We start from the raw sequence: 17,555 nt of genomic DNA on the forward strand, positions 1-17,555 counted from the left end.
TTGTGATCGTTCTCATAAGTGCAATTGATTTTTCTGAGACTTCGCAGAACTTAAAACTGAGCAGTCCCAACTTCTGAGCAGTCCTCATTGTTTATTCATAGCTCTCCACTGTATTTTGTCCTGCAGGCGTTTATGGATAAATACTGTTTTAAATTGGAATCCCTGCCTGGAACTCCCTATTTCATGCAGAGCAGTATAAAGCTCTGGTTTATAGTGACAGTACGCAGGAGTGATAAGCAATGCTCAGCACCTGCTGGAGTGGGAGCTGTGTCATCAATGGGAAGAGCAAAGACTTAGTGTCTTTTTGGACTGACTTTTGGAAGGTAATCTGTTTGCTGTTATAGGACTTAATATGGGTGGGTGCAAGGACAGTCTCCTGATACAAGCTGCACATAAGATGCAGCTGTCTATATGAGAAACCTTCGTTTAGTCGAATATCTGGACATGTTCAGGTATTTATCTGGTTCAGTAAGATCGGTCTTTGTGATACCTGGAAGCCACTGTGTTGTCTTTCTGCTCAAGCAATTGCTAGCCAGATGGTTATTAACAGACCAACAAAGTTACTTCAGGCGAGGGTCTGGGAGAAGGCCTAAAAGCTCTCTCTGCCCTGAAACACTACATCTTGGCAGTATAATAGACCTGGCTTCTTTTTAATGTAGCATACCGGCCAAGACAAGCAGCAGATTCTTGGACTGGAAAGGCTGCCTGTCTGCTCATCACATAGTTTGGATTGAATTTAATGCTTTGAAATTCACATGTATATCTGATGTGTTTTACAAGATTGGGCTTAGAAAGGATGAGCCCTATTTTGGTGCTGTAATTTGGTCTGAATGTGTGCAGCATCTTCATGTTGGAAAAGAGGTTTTAAAAGTGACTGACAGTTGAAGCAGAATGCGTGTTTGAAGCAACTTATGAAAGGTCTGACCCTCAAGAGATTGTTTTACTTGCCCAAGGTGAATTGGGCCAATTGTGTATGCTAGATGGCATTTCTGAGGTGATTTACTAGCCTGGGATTGTAGCAATCATTATATACTATTGCTTAGTGGAAAGGTCCCTGAGTACATTCAGCAGCAATTGGTGATTTCTACCAGCTTTGTTGTACTGCCATTGAATGGTAGTGACGTAGTTAACTGTGATACATTGTCGTGCTTCTTTCCCAATGTACAACTCAAGATTGGCTTTTTGAGTTTACATGGTCAAACCCGAAATGGCAAAAATAAACTGTATTGCACACTTTGTCCCATATATTGTAATATACTCTTGCATATGAGTGTATTTGTATGCAGAGCAGCAGCAGAGGCCCTGAAAACCTTTGCTGTGGATTTGTGTAAGCATTAAATATAAAGGAATTAATTATCTGTACTAGGGCTCCCCCTCCTACTCCCTCACACCATGCTGCACAAAATGCACCAGATGCCTTTATATGGAATGTAGCTGCTGCTTCCTGTAAATGTTTATAAGATGTTATTAAAAACATATGTCCTGTCTTCCTACAGACCTTGTTTAGAAAGCTTGCTGCTAGCATGTTGTTTTAGCTTTGCTTGCAAGAAGCAGCATCTGTCATACTAAAAATGGTAGTTTTGTACAAATGCTTTTGTCACTCCTTTTTGTAAAGCCTGATAGAATTGGGAGCTGCATTTGCATTGGCTCACTCCTTTGACAGAGAGCTAGCAGCAGTTGTTTGTGCCAGCCTCTCGAGATTCTTCTTATTGAGGCTAAATTGCAGCCCTTAACATGATTAGCCATTTTTTTTTAACCCTTGTTGCTTAACTTTGGTGCCCAGAAAAATGGGACCTGTGGTTGTATGTAGGCAGTATAAAGAAATCTCCCCATAGTACCTGGTGGATATATGTGCTGAAAATGTGCCTGCAGGAGCTTGACCTTTCTGTCTTCTGCCACGCTGCGGGCTTGCTTGCAGAGATGAAATCACATTTGGCCAAGTATATGCTTGCTGCTCCCATTCATGCTTAGCCTCCTTTGCTATCACTGGGGATACCCAAGTCAGAGGAAGGGTAAGCGGATCAGGGTCAGTGTCTGCTGTGGAGAAGACATCTATCTCTTATTTGTTTGTATCTCTCTCATAATATGCAGCTCGTTTCTATAGGTATTAATGTACTAAATCTCTGTACAGATAACTATATTTCCTTTTGCCTTACTTTGTTTGCTTTTCTGTTATCTGAAGATATTTTTCTGTACTTCCAGTTGGTGCCCCAAAGATGCTGGCTGGATTTCAAAGAAAGTGGGGGAAAGGCTGCCTTCCATGCTTGTCTATGGAGCCTTTTAATAAACCAGAGGTAGCTGTTGAGTGATGGGAGGGCTGCAGTTTTCCTTGTATTTTGTGCTGTGTGCTGACTCCACAGCAACAGGGTTGATTTTTTTTTTTAGTTGTATTTTCTCCTGCTGCTTGCCCACCAGTTCCCATTATAATACAATTTTCTTTTTTTAGTCAACAGTTTAAGGTTCATTTGGTGCTCTGTAGCTAGCAGTCTTAATAAGGAAAAGATAAAACATGGGAAGGGTTGGCAGAGTTGGAGAGTAGTTTGGAAGGAGCCAAGGAAATATAAGCAACTGCTATCCCTCTTAATTTCTCAGAAGCACAATATACAATGGTCAGTACTTCAGGGGCTATGTGATGGTACAGCATTTTATGGGCCTGATTTGTTTTGCCTAGGCCAGGTATTTTCCAGTAGTGAGAAAGTGAAATTCACAGAGACAATTCTGACCATGAAGGTCGATGTCCTTGTGTTAAGGAGGTAATGAAAGCTTGCTCCAAAGCCTATTCTGTTATTTGAGTCCTTTAAACAAACATAAAGCCTATAAATAAGGAATGCCTTATAGGAAGGGGCTCACATGTCACTTAGTAAACAGTAAAGCACTTTTGTTGAACAATTTTGTGGGAATAGGAGACAAATGGCCTAGTAAGAAAAATGGAGAGGCAGAGTTAGGTGAGAGGTTTATTGGAACAGGAACCAGAAAAAAAAGGAGCAGCAGTCTGAGAAAGCATGCTTGAATTTAAGCAGTGTCCGGAGACAGAAACCTGGAGTTCATCCACCACTGGGAGTCAAGGAAATTGCTGCAGCAGCCTGGTTTGCTTTACAGACTACAGTATCTGTTGTCTCTTCAGCAAGTACTAGAAAACGTGAGTTCAGACCTTGCAAGAGAAGGAGATCACAAGGGGTCAAGATGGGAGGAAGGATGCTCGCTTGCTCAGAGAGAACAGGATCATGTGCTGGAACCTGGTTTGAATTGGAGATGTTTTGTTAGAGCCTGAATGAAGCATCTTGCCTCTGAACAAGATGACTCTTTTCTAAATCATTTGTTCTTTGTTGGTCTCACAACTGTGAAAGGGTTCTTGTACTTTTAAATGTGCATTCTAGCTTAGAAGACCTGCCTCCAGCACAGCCTTATGTGCCCTTGCTTTTTCTCTGGGATTCTGCCAGCGAAACTCCCTAATCTTCTACAGGCACATGGCCAGCAGCCAAGTTCAAAATGTGTTTTACTCAAAGTCCATAAACACGTAGCTCTATTAAGTGTGTGCAGAAGCAAAAATGTACCTTGGGTTTCTTGAAGGTTTTGTAGTTCATTCTTTCGATAATGTATGATCCAGAGGAATTTGGGAGTGGTATCTATCAGATGCCTATGAGTACTCAGCGTATGTTCCCATGCACATTTGGTCTCACAGTTAAGTCTACATGTCATCTCTCTCAGCAGTCTGCAGAGAGTTGAGAGGTCTGCACTAAGAGACTGGAAAAGGTCTTGTGCTGTTCTCTTTAGAAATGTCCTTGTTTGGGTTCACAGACCAGACTTTAAGAAGACATTTAGGCACTTGATGATAAAAAGAACACAACCAGCTGGTAATCCAGTGGACTGAGCACCTCTGGAAATCTGTTACAGTGAGTAAGGCTGGGTAGACAGAAGAGTATCTACCAACAGTGTCTGCAAGCCAGGAGCTGTCTTCAAGTGAGGTGTATCTATGGGAGAAGAGAATGAAGTAGCCAAGCAGTGTGGTGAAAGTTGAGATGCTAGGAAGGCAGTAAGGGAGCAAGTCCCATGCAAAACACCAGAGGAGGAGAATGACGCCATAGAAGATGGACTGGGCAGAGTGAGGTTATGAAATAGATGAAGAACTGCATACAACACACAGCAATAAAGTCAGCTCCCATTTCCATCAGTACATACAGTACGGGAGTGACTGTAGGGGGGAATAAATGCGAAGAAAAGGGCTATACCAGCAAAAAAAAGTGCTTGGTTTCCAGAGGGGACAAAATCCTTGTATCACAATGAATAAAAATTGCACTGGGGGCTTTTCTATTTAAACGTGATGTCAGAGAGTTAATTTGGCAGAGAGTGGATACTCATACAGGAGAAGACCACCTCACCACAAGTGACAGGAGTGGTGGTAGCCTCCCAGGACAACCAGGTAAAATTGGGTATGTGCATAGGAAAGGAATAGCAGAAGGAAATAGGAAGCGTTTAAGATCACAAAGTGCATAGCAGTATAGCCTTCAAGCAGCATTGCTGTGCAAGTACTTATCCTTTCTGTACCCACTGAGACAGTGTTCATTTCTTCCTCCTACGGGTGCCCCACAGATGACATGTGCTCTATGTGTCCTTTTGCACCTTTGTACAGTAGAACTACAGAGGTAGAAGGCAGAACTGGCTTATCACTGTCTGCAGATACCCTGGGGTTATCCGCAAAGTTTGTGTTTAATGCTCCTGGCACATAACCTTCTTGTATCTAATGGGTTTAATTTAGAATTAATGAGTAAAGAGCTGCCTTTATTGTAACTTCTGAGGAGTCAAGACTGATTTGTTTTGAGGTGGTGATTTAAAATCTTACCGATTTTAATCTGAGTGTTGCAAGAGGTTGCCTATTGAGATGAAAACCTATAAATATGGAATTTTCTTCTTCATTTCATGAGCATGGCCTTTCTATTCATTGTCCCTTTGGGTCTTAATTAAGGAAGAGCAGGAGGTAACTTGTTTCCCTGTTTAGTGTGGTGCTAAAATCATAAAATATCAACTATGGATAGTTAATGTAATAAAGTGGAGTTCCCCAGTAAAAAAATGGTCTGTATTCATTCTTTATTATTATTATTTTTTTATACCTGCAGATATTGATGATGTCAGGAAGCACAAACCAGGTTACCTTGAGGCTACGATTGACTGGTTCCGGTGTTATAAAGTCCCTGATGGTAAACCAGAAAATCAGTTCGCTTTTAATGGAGAATTTAAAGACAAGGTGAAGATAATCCACAATTAAAGATGGATCTTTCTGTGCTGTGACCTCTTTGATACATTCTAGAATTGTTGGAATTGGAAAGTGAGAGGAGCATTAACAAAAAGAATTTTTAAATGAAGGTATTCAAATAGGAATAAGTAATGTTTACCATCTTTCACTTTATTCAGGGAAAATACATATGATATGAAAGGAAGTCCGTAGAAGGCATTCAGTCCCAGCCCTGATGTGACTTACACATACATGTGTAGGTCTGTAGTGCTTGTCACAGCTTTTTCATTCTGTATGTCAGAGAAAGGAACAGATTGTCTTTTTGGATATTTTTTCAGCCTTGACTGATAAATTTTCCTGACATTTTTCAAGGCTGTGTAGTTCAAGATAGACAATAGGTTGCAGATCTTCTCATATTTGGTGTTTGCTCAGGGTATAGGTTTTTCTGGATAATTCTGTCTATGAACATTTGAGCTGTTTTTGGCTTGAAGGCTAAAAAATATTTTTACCTTTTTTAGAAAAAAATAAAAATAAATGAAAGGCTTTTTAGACATTCTATAGGAAAAATGGCCAGAGTTTGAAAGGAGAATGGGTGTGGGAGCAGACCTCGCTGAATAAAATGCCTGGATTTTTCCAGAGGAAATCACATGTGAGCTGAGTAAAAATGCTTTTCAAATCATGTACTGTACACTCTATCGACTTTTTTTTGGCAAAGAATCACAGGTTCCTAATGAATGATGTTCATGTGTCAGCTAGTTCAGCTTGCAGTGTGCTATCAAAGTTGTAAAATGCCTTTTAACCAGCACAGACAGCTTTGCATGTTTTGTCTGTTTAAAGAGATGCTCCGACTCCCCTCTGCACTAAAGCTGTCTTTTAAATCAATCAAATGTAGAGTTGTAAGGATGGATAACGTGATCTCTCACTTGTTCTCCCAGGAGCTACTCTTTCAAATTTTCCTGCTCTGTAATTCTACTGTAGCGACAGTTTAATGGGGGTATATCCCTGTCAGGCCATCAGAGTTCAGGCTCGAGGCACTGAATGCCCTGACATAGCTGGTTTGGAGCACTTGAATAATTCTCAAGCATTTCTGGAGACCCAGGATGTGGTGAGGCAGCCGTGACTGCACTCCAACAGCTCTGTGAAGTTCACGATGTTCCAGTGGCGTTTTGCCAAGTCACTCCTTGTTAGGAAATGTGTGTTTTGTTGGCAGATTTTTGCTACTCAGTCTTGATATCATCATCCAAACACTAAGGGCTTTTTAAAATTTTTTTTAAGGCTTTTCAATTCCCCCCTCCCCTCCTCGTATTACTTTGTTTTTTAAACAAACAAAAATAGTTAAGCAGCTGACAACGTTGCGTTGTTTGTCACAAATACTTCAGTGTATGATTGGGCAATTAATGAAGTAAATGCAGATTTTGCCACTAGAGGGGCAAACAGCCGGGTCACTTAACTCTGACCCTGATGTGTGCACATAACTGAGGAGTCATATCTCACACACTTTGTCCTGTTGAGGACCTGGTACGATTTTCTGCAGCTGTACGTGTCTGTTTAACATCTAGTGCTGACTTTGTTTTTTCATGCAGCTTTCCTGTTTTCTGGCTGCAGACTGAGGAAGAGTCCTGAATATGTTGCCGTTGTATTTGACAGATAGCGAAGCTCAGTTTTTTCCATAAAAAATGCTGTTATATTTCCCAGAATTCTAATGAGGCCTCAAAGGAGGTCTCTTAAAATAACACGTGGACCAGTGTGTCCTAATAAACTAGTTGTATGTCTTTTTTTTTTCTGTTTAATAACCTTTTAAATCATAACATTTTTCCTTGATGTAAACTAGGATTTTGCTGTTGAAATTATTAAATCAACCCATGAATACTGGAAAGCTTTGCTTCATAAAAAAACGGATGGAGGTACTGTTAAATGGTAAGTACCCAGCCACATCATCTTTGCATGGTGCTAGGGCTGTTGGTATTCAGCATGTGGCTGCTGTGCCTCAACTGCTTAGATTTTACTTTGAAGTGACAGGAGTACTCGTGATTTTGATTGATAATTGACTATCATTGACTAGTTACACCTTGTATGATAATAATTAACTGGCTATAAGTGGTTCTAGAAATTTTTTGGTTATATCAAAGTGACAGAGATTATTTAAACTTACTAATAATGGCCCTGGAGTATTTGATATCATTCTGGGAGATTCTCACGATCCCATGCAGATCTTGCCACCTCTCATTGAGTGTTGTATTGCTGTGATGTTTTTTTTGCAGCTTTGGATTCCATAGTTTTATTTAGTTCCTTGAACTGCCACATCATTGCTCATTACCAGCCTTCGGCCTCATCTAAATTAAAGTGAACTTCCTTAAGCTTCCCAAGCTGGCTTGCATTGGCATTTCTGCCACCAGTGGCCTTGAATAGTGGACAGCTATCTGGCCAGGTGCTTTTCAAGGGCTGTGGATTGCCTTTAACTAAATCAGAGGGCAAAGGCTATGGGGGAGACCATGTCTTCTTCTACTTTGTTGACAAAACGTGACTTTTGAGCAACTGAGCAGTTAGCACGTGTTGCTAATTCTGTTGTAGGACTACAAGAATATTACAGGAAATATTCAGACTTTGGGTCTTGATTGTTTCAGGGCCACTTTGAGCTTCTTGTTGACGTAGTTTAAAACTAACTAAAAACTCAGTCTTGCTTTGGGAATTGGTGTCATTTGTTCTTTAAGACCCTAAAAACTCACGACCAAACTCACTTCTTGTATGAACAGATACACGTTCATAGTCTGCAGAGAAACTTGTCTGAAAAATAGTTGGTCCCGAAGTTGTGTCTGCATTATGGAAGCACTGATACCTGCTGCTTTATGTAAAAGCAGAATTTTGTTTCATTTTAGTTCTTTCTCCTTGCTGTATGCTGCAGGCAGTTTATTGTAATATACAAGTGGCTTGCTGTAGAATTTGGCCATCCTTTAAAGCATGAGAGACAAGAGGTAATTCATGCCATCACGGCTAGCCATCTAGGTGGTGTTCAGCTCCCTGTGGAAACACCAGTTTCCCTGTTGACTTTTCAAGGGGATGTAGTGCATTAAATGCAGTCCTCTGAACTGTACCCAAGTGATCTGCCAGAAATAAGTGTGAGTGCTGCTTATATTAATGTAGTATTTATAGCTTAAGAAAACCCAAACCCAGAGAAACTCTCATTCCCTTCCAGTGTTGTTACTTTGCATTTTTGGCTTCCTCATTTCATGAGCAATACTTTTCTGAGCTCTGTGTGTGAAGATGTTGTGTTGGTTTTTTTTTTCTTTCCATAGGTACTAATTGCGTGTTGTCTCTTTTCCATTGATTGATGAAACATCTTTCAATTTCTGTTTTTCAGCACAAATGTTCTGGTGAGTGGCAGCCCTTTTTGTTGCAGTGAGGAGGAGGCGCGATCAATTGTGCAGTCGGTAAGGACAAGAGTTACTTTATTTCACCCTTTTTTAAAAGTGATAAATAGAAAAAGGAAACTCAGAGCTCCTAAGCTGAAATAAAATAAAATACCTAAACTGATGTGGTCCCTAATTAAATAAAAAATTAAGGTATTAATTAAAAGGAGGAACACAAATGTTGGGGGGTAAGTGTAAGCATCGTAACAGAAAGCTTCTATCGCGGTGCTTCAGTTGTATTTTCTGGCAGGTTCATTACTGTTCTGATGTGTTGGTTTTTTCTTCTGATCCTGAATAGCGAGATGGACTGCTATTTGTATCTAGCATGCTGTCTTCTCTGTCTCCCCTGTTGCCAGGAGTTACCACCCAGTGTTAGAGCTCATTGACTAGCTGACTGTAGTCCCTCATCGCTAAAGGGATCCTTTGTTTGTCTACTTGCATAATTGAGTGCATTGCTGTAAAAGAAGGGAGTGCTTTTCTGGATGCTTTGTAAAGAATGCCTGTCATATTTTGCAAATTAACATAAAAGTAAAACACGCAGGTTTCCTGTTCAGGCGAGGAAAATGTCCTACAGGTCTGATGCTTTCATGTGCAAATGCTAGTGGAGGAGAATTTCTTCTACTTTAAAATATGCTGGTTTGGATGCTGGAATTTAAACAAAATTCCAGAAATTAAATGGAGAAAAGTACCTCCAAGTATTGCTTTTTAAAAAATCATTATTATTCAACATATGCTACGACCATGTCAGTGCTCATGGCAAGTGTTTTGCTCATACGCATAACTGCTTGGGTAGCTAACTGACTCAGGCTGTGCACAGTCAGTGTTTTGCCCCAGTAGTCACACAGCAGTGGGGGAAGTTCAGATGTTAAAGGATGTTATGTCTGCTTTCTGTACAGGTAACATTCCAACACAATTTCTGCTAAGAATGTTGTTCTCAGTGCCTTTTTGTCATAAACAAACAAGATGATCAGGTGCAGAAAGGTCAGTTTAAGTCACAAAGAAGTGTCAAAACTTTTTCCTATTCGTGTCACATGCTTTCAGCGTTTCCTTGAAAGTACCTTTACATACTCGCACTTGTACAAGTGTGTGGGTCCGTGTTGATTAATGGGACTTTAAGTTTTAAATGAAAGAAAAAATTGATTTTGGAATTCAGACATTTAAGATATGTCAGTCACAGCTGTCAGAAAGTATTTGCCTTCTGTAAATTTCAGAATGTACTGTCATGTTTTGAAGACATTGAAATGCGACTCATATTGCAAGTTCAAACGTACCCTTGGTTTGAATGGTGTCAGACCTTTTCTCTCGAGTTCTGTGCTATTTGTACTTTTGAATTGAGGGAGTAAATAATTATCTGTCTAAAACAGCAATATTCACTAGTTAATTCATCACCTCATAATTTTTTTTCCTGTTTTATTTTGTCTTGTTTTGTTTGGTTTTTTGGGGTTTTTTTTGTTTGTTTGTTTAATGGGGAGGCAGGCAATAGTAAGTCCCATTTATAAAACAGATCCTCTATCAAATTCTAACATCTTACTTGTTTTGAACACTTGCCTTTTTATCAAATGTTATCACTTCCTGCCTTTCTGTGTCTGCCATTATTTTCTTTAAGTGATATTGTTTCCTTGAATTTATCACAAACTCCATCATTCAGTTAGAGTTCATTCTAAGCATTTTAATTGGTTCTGTAGGCTACCATCTCTTACTGCTTTTCAGATGGGGAAAATAGATGCAGTGCTATTCTGAATGCTGTTGTTACTGCATGCAATTTCCAATCTGCGGTAACTAAGAAAAGCACAAATGCTCTTGAAGAAAGAATGGTGGACAGTCAAGCTCGGAATACAAGCAGGGAAGCTGACTTGCACATTTTAAGCAGATATCCTTTTGTGTGGTACACTGTAGTGCCCACTTTGGTTGTCAGGCACTCATGTCTTTCACACAAAAGTGAAAGTACGTGAGTGTTGGCTGCAGAATTTTAATGGCTGTGGTAGTTTTAAGTGAAAGCCGCCTGTGTGTGGTTTGGGGGTTGTTTGTTTGTTTGTTTTATTGTGTTTTTTTGTTTGTTTTTTTTTTTTTCAACTGAAAGCAGATACATTTTCCTTCTAATTTATGTCCGTTTATTAACTTCTGGACAAAAGCAAAAGAGTGAAAGCTGCTGAAGTAGAGGTTTTATCTGCAAGTACAGTAAGAAACATATTTTGGCTTTTGCAAAATTTCTGAGCTTGCTTTTGCAGCGAGAGTTGGTTCCCTACACTTCTGCTTCTGCAGTCAGACTATAAGCATGGAGTTTCTGAATGGGTGATATTTGCCTTAAGTCAGATATTTTGAATGTTAAACAAAGAAGAAATTTCAACACTATTACTGTAAAGCAGATTGTTTGTTTTTTTTCTTTTTTTGGTGAGCAAGAGAGCTGTAGTTAAGAATCAGATACAGAACAAATCCTTAAGAAGTGCTTACCAAATCGTGCTGTAATCAGAATGTCATGTATTTTTGATGAGGTGGTTCCCAAGATCATCTCATTCAAATCGATAGGATTTATTTTGCTGTTATTTGACCTTCCATTATTTTACAGACACGGGACTAGAATGGTTTGGATTTAGGGAATTTCTGTTCTGCTTAGTTGACAGATAGGGGGCTGTCGTCTTTACTGATGGCAGATCAGGAATAACTGCAGCTGCTGCAGTTGCCATGTCCAGTCAATTCTGAAGAGATCAGAAGATGATCTGTGCATGTGGCAGCACATACAGAATGTTGGAACCAGCCAAAATTATACTGTCCCCCTGCAACTACAAACCCACTGGGGTAGTAACACTCTAGGTGATGAAAATTTCTGCTGTTTCTTCGCATCTGAAGACTGTTTCATCTTTCTCAGCTTCAGTGTTAGTACATGTTGAAAACTAAACCCAGGAGGAACAGAGCTTTGTAGCTGGACGTGTTAGCTCTAAGATGTACTGTTTATTTCAGGCTTTTAAGTGTTGCCATCTGTAAAACTGACCGGGACAGCCAAACCTTTGTTTAACATTAATCCCGAGAACTGCTTGCTCACTTGCTTTGAGAAGAAGCCGCTGAGGACTTTTGAAGTTGGAAGATCTCCAAGGCGATCTATATATAGTTAGTAGTGCAGTTTCTCAGACTTAGCCTGTAATTCCTCCCTTATAATGCTGGAGAGAAAATGAACTAAGATAGCTTTGCTGGATGAGGTATCTTTTGATTAAAATGCAGAAAAATGTCTTACGGGGAAAAATATTTGACTTTTCCTGATAATTTAAAAAACCTCCAACAGAGTTTGGATATGTGTATTTACTAATATGTTTAGAATAACTCAGATCTAATCAGAAAAGCCTGTCAACTGCCTTGCTTCTTGTATTCCTTTTCTCTCTGAGCAGTCTTTTCCATTTGGGACTTCGGAGAAGCAGAATTTTCAATTTAGTGCCAGGTTGTGAACCAGAGGGTTGGGCGTGGAGAGGCGATTTCCTAAACAAAATGACACAGAATGGTTGAGGCTGAAAGGGACCGCTTGGGGCCATCTAATCCAAGCCCCTTGCTTCAAGCAGGGGCACCTGAAGCGGTGTCTCCGATGAAAGGATTCTGTAGCGAAGAGATTCTTAGTTCAGTGGAATTAATTTTTGACCTGTTCTTGGTGGGAAGGTGCTGAGTCCTTCTCTTAAACTTTCTGAGCAATTGCTGCAGAAGTGGCAAGCACCTTCTAGATGGTGACTACTGGTGCACCCTGCCTTCAACAAAAAAGCTTTATGTTTGTCTGGAAAGAGGGGTAGTGGTCTGGTGATAAGGCCAGTGCATCGTTTCAGACCTGTCACGTAACCCCTCTGTGCACATACTTACCGTGGGAGAAACAGGAGAAAGAATGCTGCTTTTTCCCTTTCCTCCTCAGTTTTTCTTTGACTTGCTGTTGAGCAGAGCGAGCCCTGCTTCTGCTTGGAGACAGCCAGGCCTGTGAGCTCGGTTTGAATGCTGCCCTGTGCTCAGCCCATCTGCACTGCCTGTGGGTCAGCCTGCCTGCCTGCAGAATGCTGCAAGGTTTTCACTGGTGTCTTTGCATGCTGCTATGAAGGCAGAAAATTCCACCTAGCAGTGCAGAAGATGTTTTCCAGCTTTGTTCTCGTGAGGCTTCAAACTTGAACCTTTGAGGCTCTCTTTGCTGCGTGGTTCAGCCAAGTGAATAGTCCTGGGGTTGTGTCCTTGGGTAAGTCTGTTTGGAGCAGGCTTGTATCATGACAGTGGCCAGTGTCCTCCTGTTGTTTTGTACTGTAACTGTGTGTGTGGGGGTGTGAATGCTGCAGTATTCCTTGTGCTGGGGTGCTGTTTCTTCCACATCAGTTAGACAGCTGGAGAACTTGCCCATTTGTGAGGAGCTGAGGGATGATGGACAGAGGAGGACTGTCACTATAAGAATAGCTAGCATCCTCATTGTGAGGAAGGTGCTTCCAGCTGGCTTTAAAACCGGCTTTAATTTCATCCCTGAAGTATTAAGACAAGACATGCTGCGTAACACTGTGATTGAAGAGTGTATCCAGCTTTGAGATGGACCTGGAGTGACAGACCTATATTTTAAAACAATTTGTCGCTCTGCACACAACTGCCTCCTTCTCTGTCAAAATGTAGTTGTAAGAGTATGATTACATATCCATTTAAAAGTGTTTGTCTACCTGTAATAAGAACTGTGTATGTGTGTGCATATACATATATCCTCTTATATGTACCCTATAATGAAATGTACTAATGTATAGTAACATAATTGGAAAGGCATTTTTATTCTGTAGCATGTAAACGGAAAATCCTGTTACCTTCAAAGACAATGTAGTGGGATAGATATACGTTAGAGATGGCATTAATCTGTCACTCATTATTTTGCCTGTTTTGTCACTTATTGGTACCTCTTGGCTTCAGCAGTAAAATAGCTTTGTGTGTTATCTGTCAAACAAAACACTGACAGTGTTTTTTTGTTGTTGTTTTAGGCACCAGTGCCTGCGAACGGAGATTCTGTTTGCCCAGAAGGTATATTCTTTTCCCCAAATACCATATAATTACTCGAATCGTTTGCTTTAAAAACTAACTTAGAAACTGACCTGTTGAAAAAGGTGTTTTCGTCCACGTGAGCATGACAAATATGGTTAAGTTTTGTCAGATTGTGATGCTTGTCCTCTGTTCAATAGAACATGGATAGGAATTTCTGAGTTGTTTGCGAGAGATTGCTTTTAAGGATGAACGAAAGTGTAGTTCACATTAGAAGATGAGAAGACTAAGTATTGTTTCATCTCTTTGATCATGGAAGATAGATGCATGACATTTATCCTTTCTAAAGGAGAAAGGTTGCTTTGCCTTACTTTTTGTTGCTCTTCACAGTAGCTAACTGATCAGATAAACAACCTCTTTCCTTAAAAGCGATAAACCACGCTTCTCAAGTGTGATTTTTAAAGACAAAATTCTCTTTTTACTTTTGACTGGTTTTCATGTTAATGGAACATGTGTTTTTAGTTGAGAAATAAAAGCAAATCCTAGATTTTCATTTTTGTTAACTATTAAAAAAGAGAGAGATTTTTCTCCTGGCAGGAGCTATAGAGAAGGCATGCACTTTCTGAGATGGAAGGAAACACTAAGAGAAACTTAGCTGTGATTCAAGTTCCAAATTGTTTGCAAAGTAACATCTGTGTAGTCTGTGTCATGGGAAAGCAAGTTGCATTCAATTTGCCCTTATATGGCTTGCCAATAAATAGCTTTTATTTACTGGAGTGTTGCATCTTGACAAACAACTGAACATAATCTTTGTTTTTTTTCCAAGGATGGTCATGGCAATATGTTAAGAGTTGTTTCAAAATTATTTCAGGCAGACTGTTAAAGTGAACAGATACCATTTTGAGGACAAACTTTACATAGGCTAGGGATGGAGCTTGCCCAGAAGTATTGTAATGAGAGAGGAGATTATTGGAAGAACAGAATGTTGCTTTTTTAAGTGCTTGTGTCGGGCTGGTTGTATAGAATTAATGTCATTCTTGATGTGTGTTTTTTGTTTTAGTTGATTCCTGGTACTTTTTTCCACGTGATCATTGAAGTGTTCTGAAGCCACATCTTCAAATCTTAAGTCATCCCATTTTTGAAGAGAGGCACTAATGGTTGGGTTCCCGTTGAGACAACTTTTCCAACTATGTAAACCTCTGATCATGTAAATAAACGCTGACATTATAAAATTAATGTTTCCTTTCTATGTCTGTCTTTGTGAAGGGTGGAGCAAAGGGAAGAGGAGTGCTTGCTTGCTTGTTTGTTTCTGAATCCTAGACCTCTAGGATTGTTCTGATCCGCTCATGACATGTAATGTCAAATGAGATAGGAGATAAGTTGGCTTCAACTTTGCTCTCCAGATTTTGGAATAAGCCAGTCATTGGGTGTGTAGAAGGTTGTGTTAAATGATATCTCAGGCTTGTCTGGCCACCCTGACTAATCCTTTTCAAGTAGACAATAATCTTTATGTAATAGGCTTAGCGGTTTACCATGTTCTTTAAAATGCAACTGTGCATGGTTTCCTGAGTTGTATTCATTTTTGTGCCCAGTTGTCTTTGCGTGCTTCACAGAGTTATGGGCAGAGTAGATGTGCTTTTAGAAAAACAAATACAACTGCACTGAGTAATTCAGCTAGGAAGGGCTAATGAATGCTGTAACAATTGAAGCAAGGATGCACATGTGCTCTGTGTACTGCATCCTGTTTTTGATAAGTTGTGTGTTTCATCACACAGGAAGGACTTTCCTTATGGAAAGCTTCCATTTTTAGCATTGTGTATGCCTGAAGGTTTACGATAGTTCCTCCTGCAGTGGGACAAGATTAATAAATTGTGTAGAAGTGAACTTTCTTTTTTTGTGGTAAAAATATCTGCTGTACTTCAGTGTTCTATCTGACCTATGGCACTATTAAATACACAGGGTTTAGGTGTAAGATGCATGAGAAGTGTAGTATAAAGCTCAGATACTAGGAACCCTTCCTTTTTTACAGTTACCTTTGCAGTACCAACTAATTATACTTTGTTACGCTTCAGAATTCTAAGCATGCAGCTCTATACCTACAGATGTAGCAGCCTTTTTTCTTTTCCTTTTTTTTTTTCTTAATTGAGTAAAGGTTGCCCTGTCTTGGTTTATGTTCTGCCTTTCACTATGAAATTATTCTGGTTACAGGTAAGCTCTTTGAGAGTGCAGAACAGCTGCTGTATGTAGCTATATGGTGGTATATCTAGGAAGCTTGTCCTGCCAAGTGCTTAGGGGCAGCTCGACAATGCAGGGCACTGTGAAAAAGCAAAATTCCTTTCCCTGTGTGTTGCTCATTGCTGTTTTCTTTTCATTTTTGAGACATGAAATGAAAAATTGCACACGTGAATAACAGGTATTGATTACAAACGTATGCATGCTGAACTATCAGTGGTAGATCAGAAGTTAGTTCCTTTTTTACCATAAATACTTTTAGAGGTGTTTTTCAATTTATAGCCGTATTGATGGTATGTGATGAGGAATTAAGCAGAAATAAATCTGTAGAAGAGATTGGACTTTGTGCAAGAAACTAACAATAAAGAGATAAAGTGTGCTTGGGAAAATGAACATTTTAATGGCCAGAAATGTCCAGTACTATCATAAATGGGAAAACAGTAAAATACTTATTCCACGAGGAGTACCTAAACAGATGACTGTCTGGTCACCAGACCACTTTCAATATCAGCCTTCTGCAGATTTTTCCCAAGTCTAATAGAAAGCCATACAGTTAGGTGTAACCGCACTGCTAAGATGTACCAAATGTTACTGATGTAGGATTCAGAAATGAAATGTTCTGAAATAGCTGCGGAAAGAATATCTGCGAATAAGAGTATAGAATGTATCTAATTCTTCCAAGAGTTGCTTTGCATCTCCAATGTTCTCCTTTCTCTCCGAAAGGGAAAGAAGAGAAGGTACTTTTTTTTACTTTTTAAACTCTGCTCTGAAGGTTCTTTTTACATATGTAAATGATGAAGTGCTGCTCAGTATAGTAGCTTTTACTGACTTGGAGCCCACGTCAGTCCACCCAGTGAAGAGCGGGGTTGGAGTTTTACTTGCAGAGAAATAATGCACATTATTTTTTAAAGAGGAAAAATACTAGGATTGTGAAAACAGTATGCTCTTGTCACTGTTGAGATGTTATTTTCGTGTTTGTAGTAACAGCAGGCATCTTCTGAAAATCCACAGAAGAATAGAAAGTAATCCTGAAGTGCATCTGGGAGATCTGTGTACAGACATTATGTGAGGACAGTGCCTAACCTTCCCATGTCTGTGGTTGCTATTTGTATTAACACTTGAGAGTCGTGGCATGAAGTGCTCCTAAACTGACCCAAGCACTATTTTGTGCTTCCATTTCCTTTGGCTGAGATTGAACTTTTTAATGGATTATATTTCCAATTTTAATTAAATGACAAGACAAAAGCAGCATTGGGTCAGTAGAGGGAAGAGTTGTTTCCTGCCTTTCCCATAAAGTTTGAGGTGATTTCTTGCCAGACTCGATAACTTTGATCCACGCCCTGAGGATGAAAGGTCAGGGATTTAGAGAACAAAGAGGTGGAACAGTGGCTGGAAGAGAACAGAAGGGAAAGCCCAAGGCGCAGGGAAGTGCAGGTAGAAACTAAATCATGAAAGAGGAGTGACTGAAATGAAATGCTTTAAAACAGTTTTGCCTAAATATTGCAGCAGTACTTAACAGTGCTGATTTCACGTGTTGGGAGAGATCAGTAGGATTTATTTGCCAAGGAAGAAGAGCATTTACCTCCAGCATAGAAGTTGGAATTGCATCTCTGAAGTGCCTGGAAGTAGGACTTCAATCTTTGGTCCCCTGAGTGTGGGAAAACAGTAGAAGGCAGCAATTGTAATTGTTGTTGAATTCACTTTCTAACAGTCTTCTG

The 17,555-nt window shown here is 39.8% G+C and overlaps 1 protein-coding gene across 3 annotated transcripts in view; it reads left to right on the plus strand.

The window, feature by feature from the left end:
• The window catches only part of PPA2 (inorganic pyrophosphatase 2), a 36,214-nt gene extending 21,373 nt beyond the window's left edge, over window positions 1-14,841 (plus strand). The window contains exons 8-12 of one of the 3 annotated variants that reach the window (XM_420502.5): window positions 5,115-5,242; window positions 7,062-7,147; window positions 8,589-8,658; window positions 13,608-13,647; window positions 14,666-14,841. In XM_420502.5, the coding sequence (XP_420502.4) occupies window positions 5,115-5,242; window positions 7,062-7,147; window positions 8,589-8,658; window positions 13,608-13,647; window positions 14,666-14,700 (359 nt within the window). In that variant the 3' untranslated portion in view covers window positions 14,701-14,841. Of the gene's footprint in view, window positions 1-5,114; window positions 5,362-7,061; window positions 7,148-8,588; window positions 8,659-10,347; window positions 10,968-13,607; window positions 13,648-14,665 lie in introns of those variants that run through there. The other 2 variants (XM_004941056.3, XR_003074859.2) reach the window with 2 other exon arrangements.
• The last annotated feature ends 2,714 nt before the right edge of the window (window positions 14,842-17,555 follow it).

Source organism: Gallus gallus, chromosome 4 (assembly GCF_016699485.2).
Source record: "Gallus gallus isolate bGalGal1 chromosome 4, bGalGal1.mat.broiler.GRCg7b, whole genome shotgun sequence".
Classification (NCBI taxonomy): domain Eukaryota; kingdom Metazoa; phylum Chordata; class Aves; order Galliformes; family Phasianidae; genus Gallus; species Gallus gallus.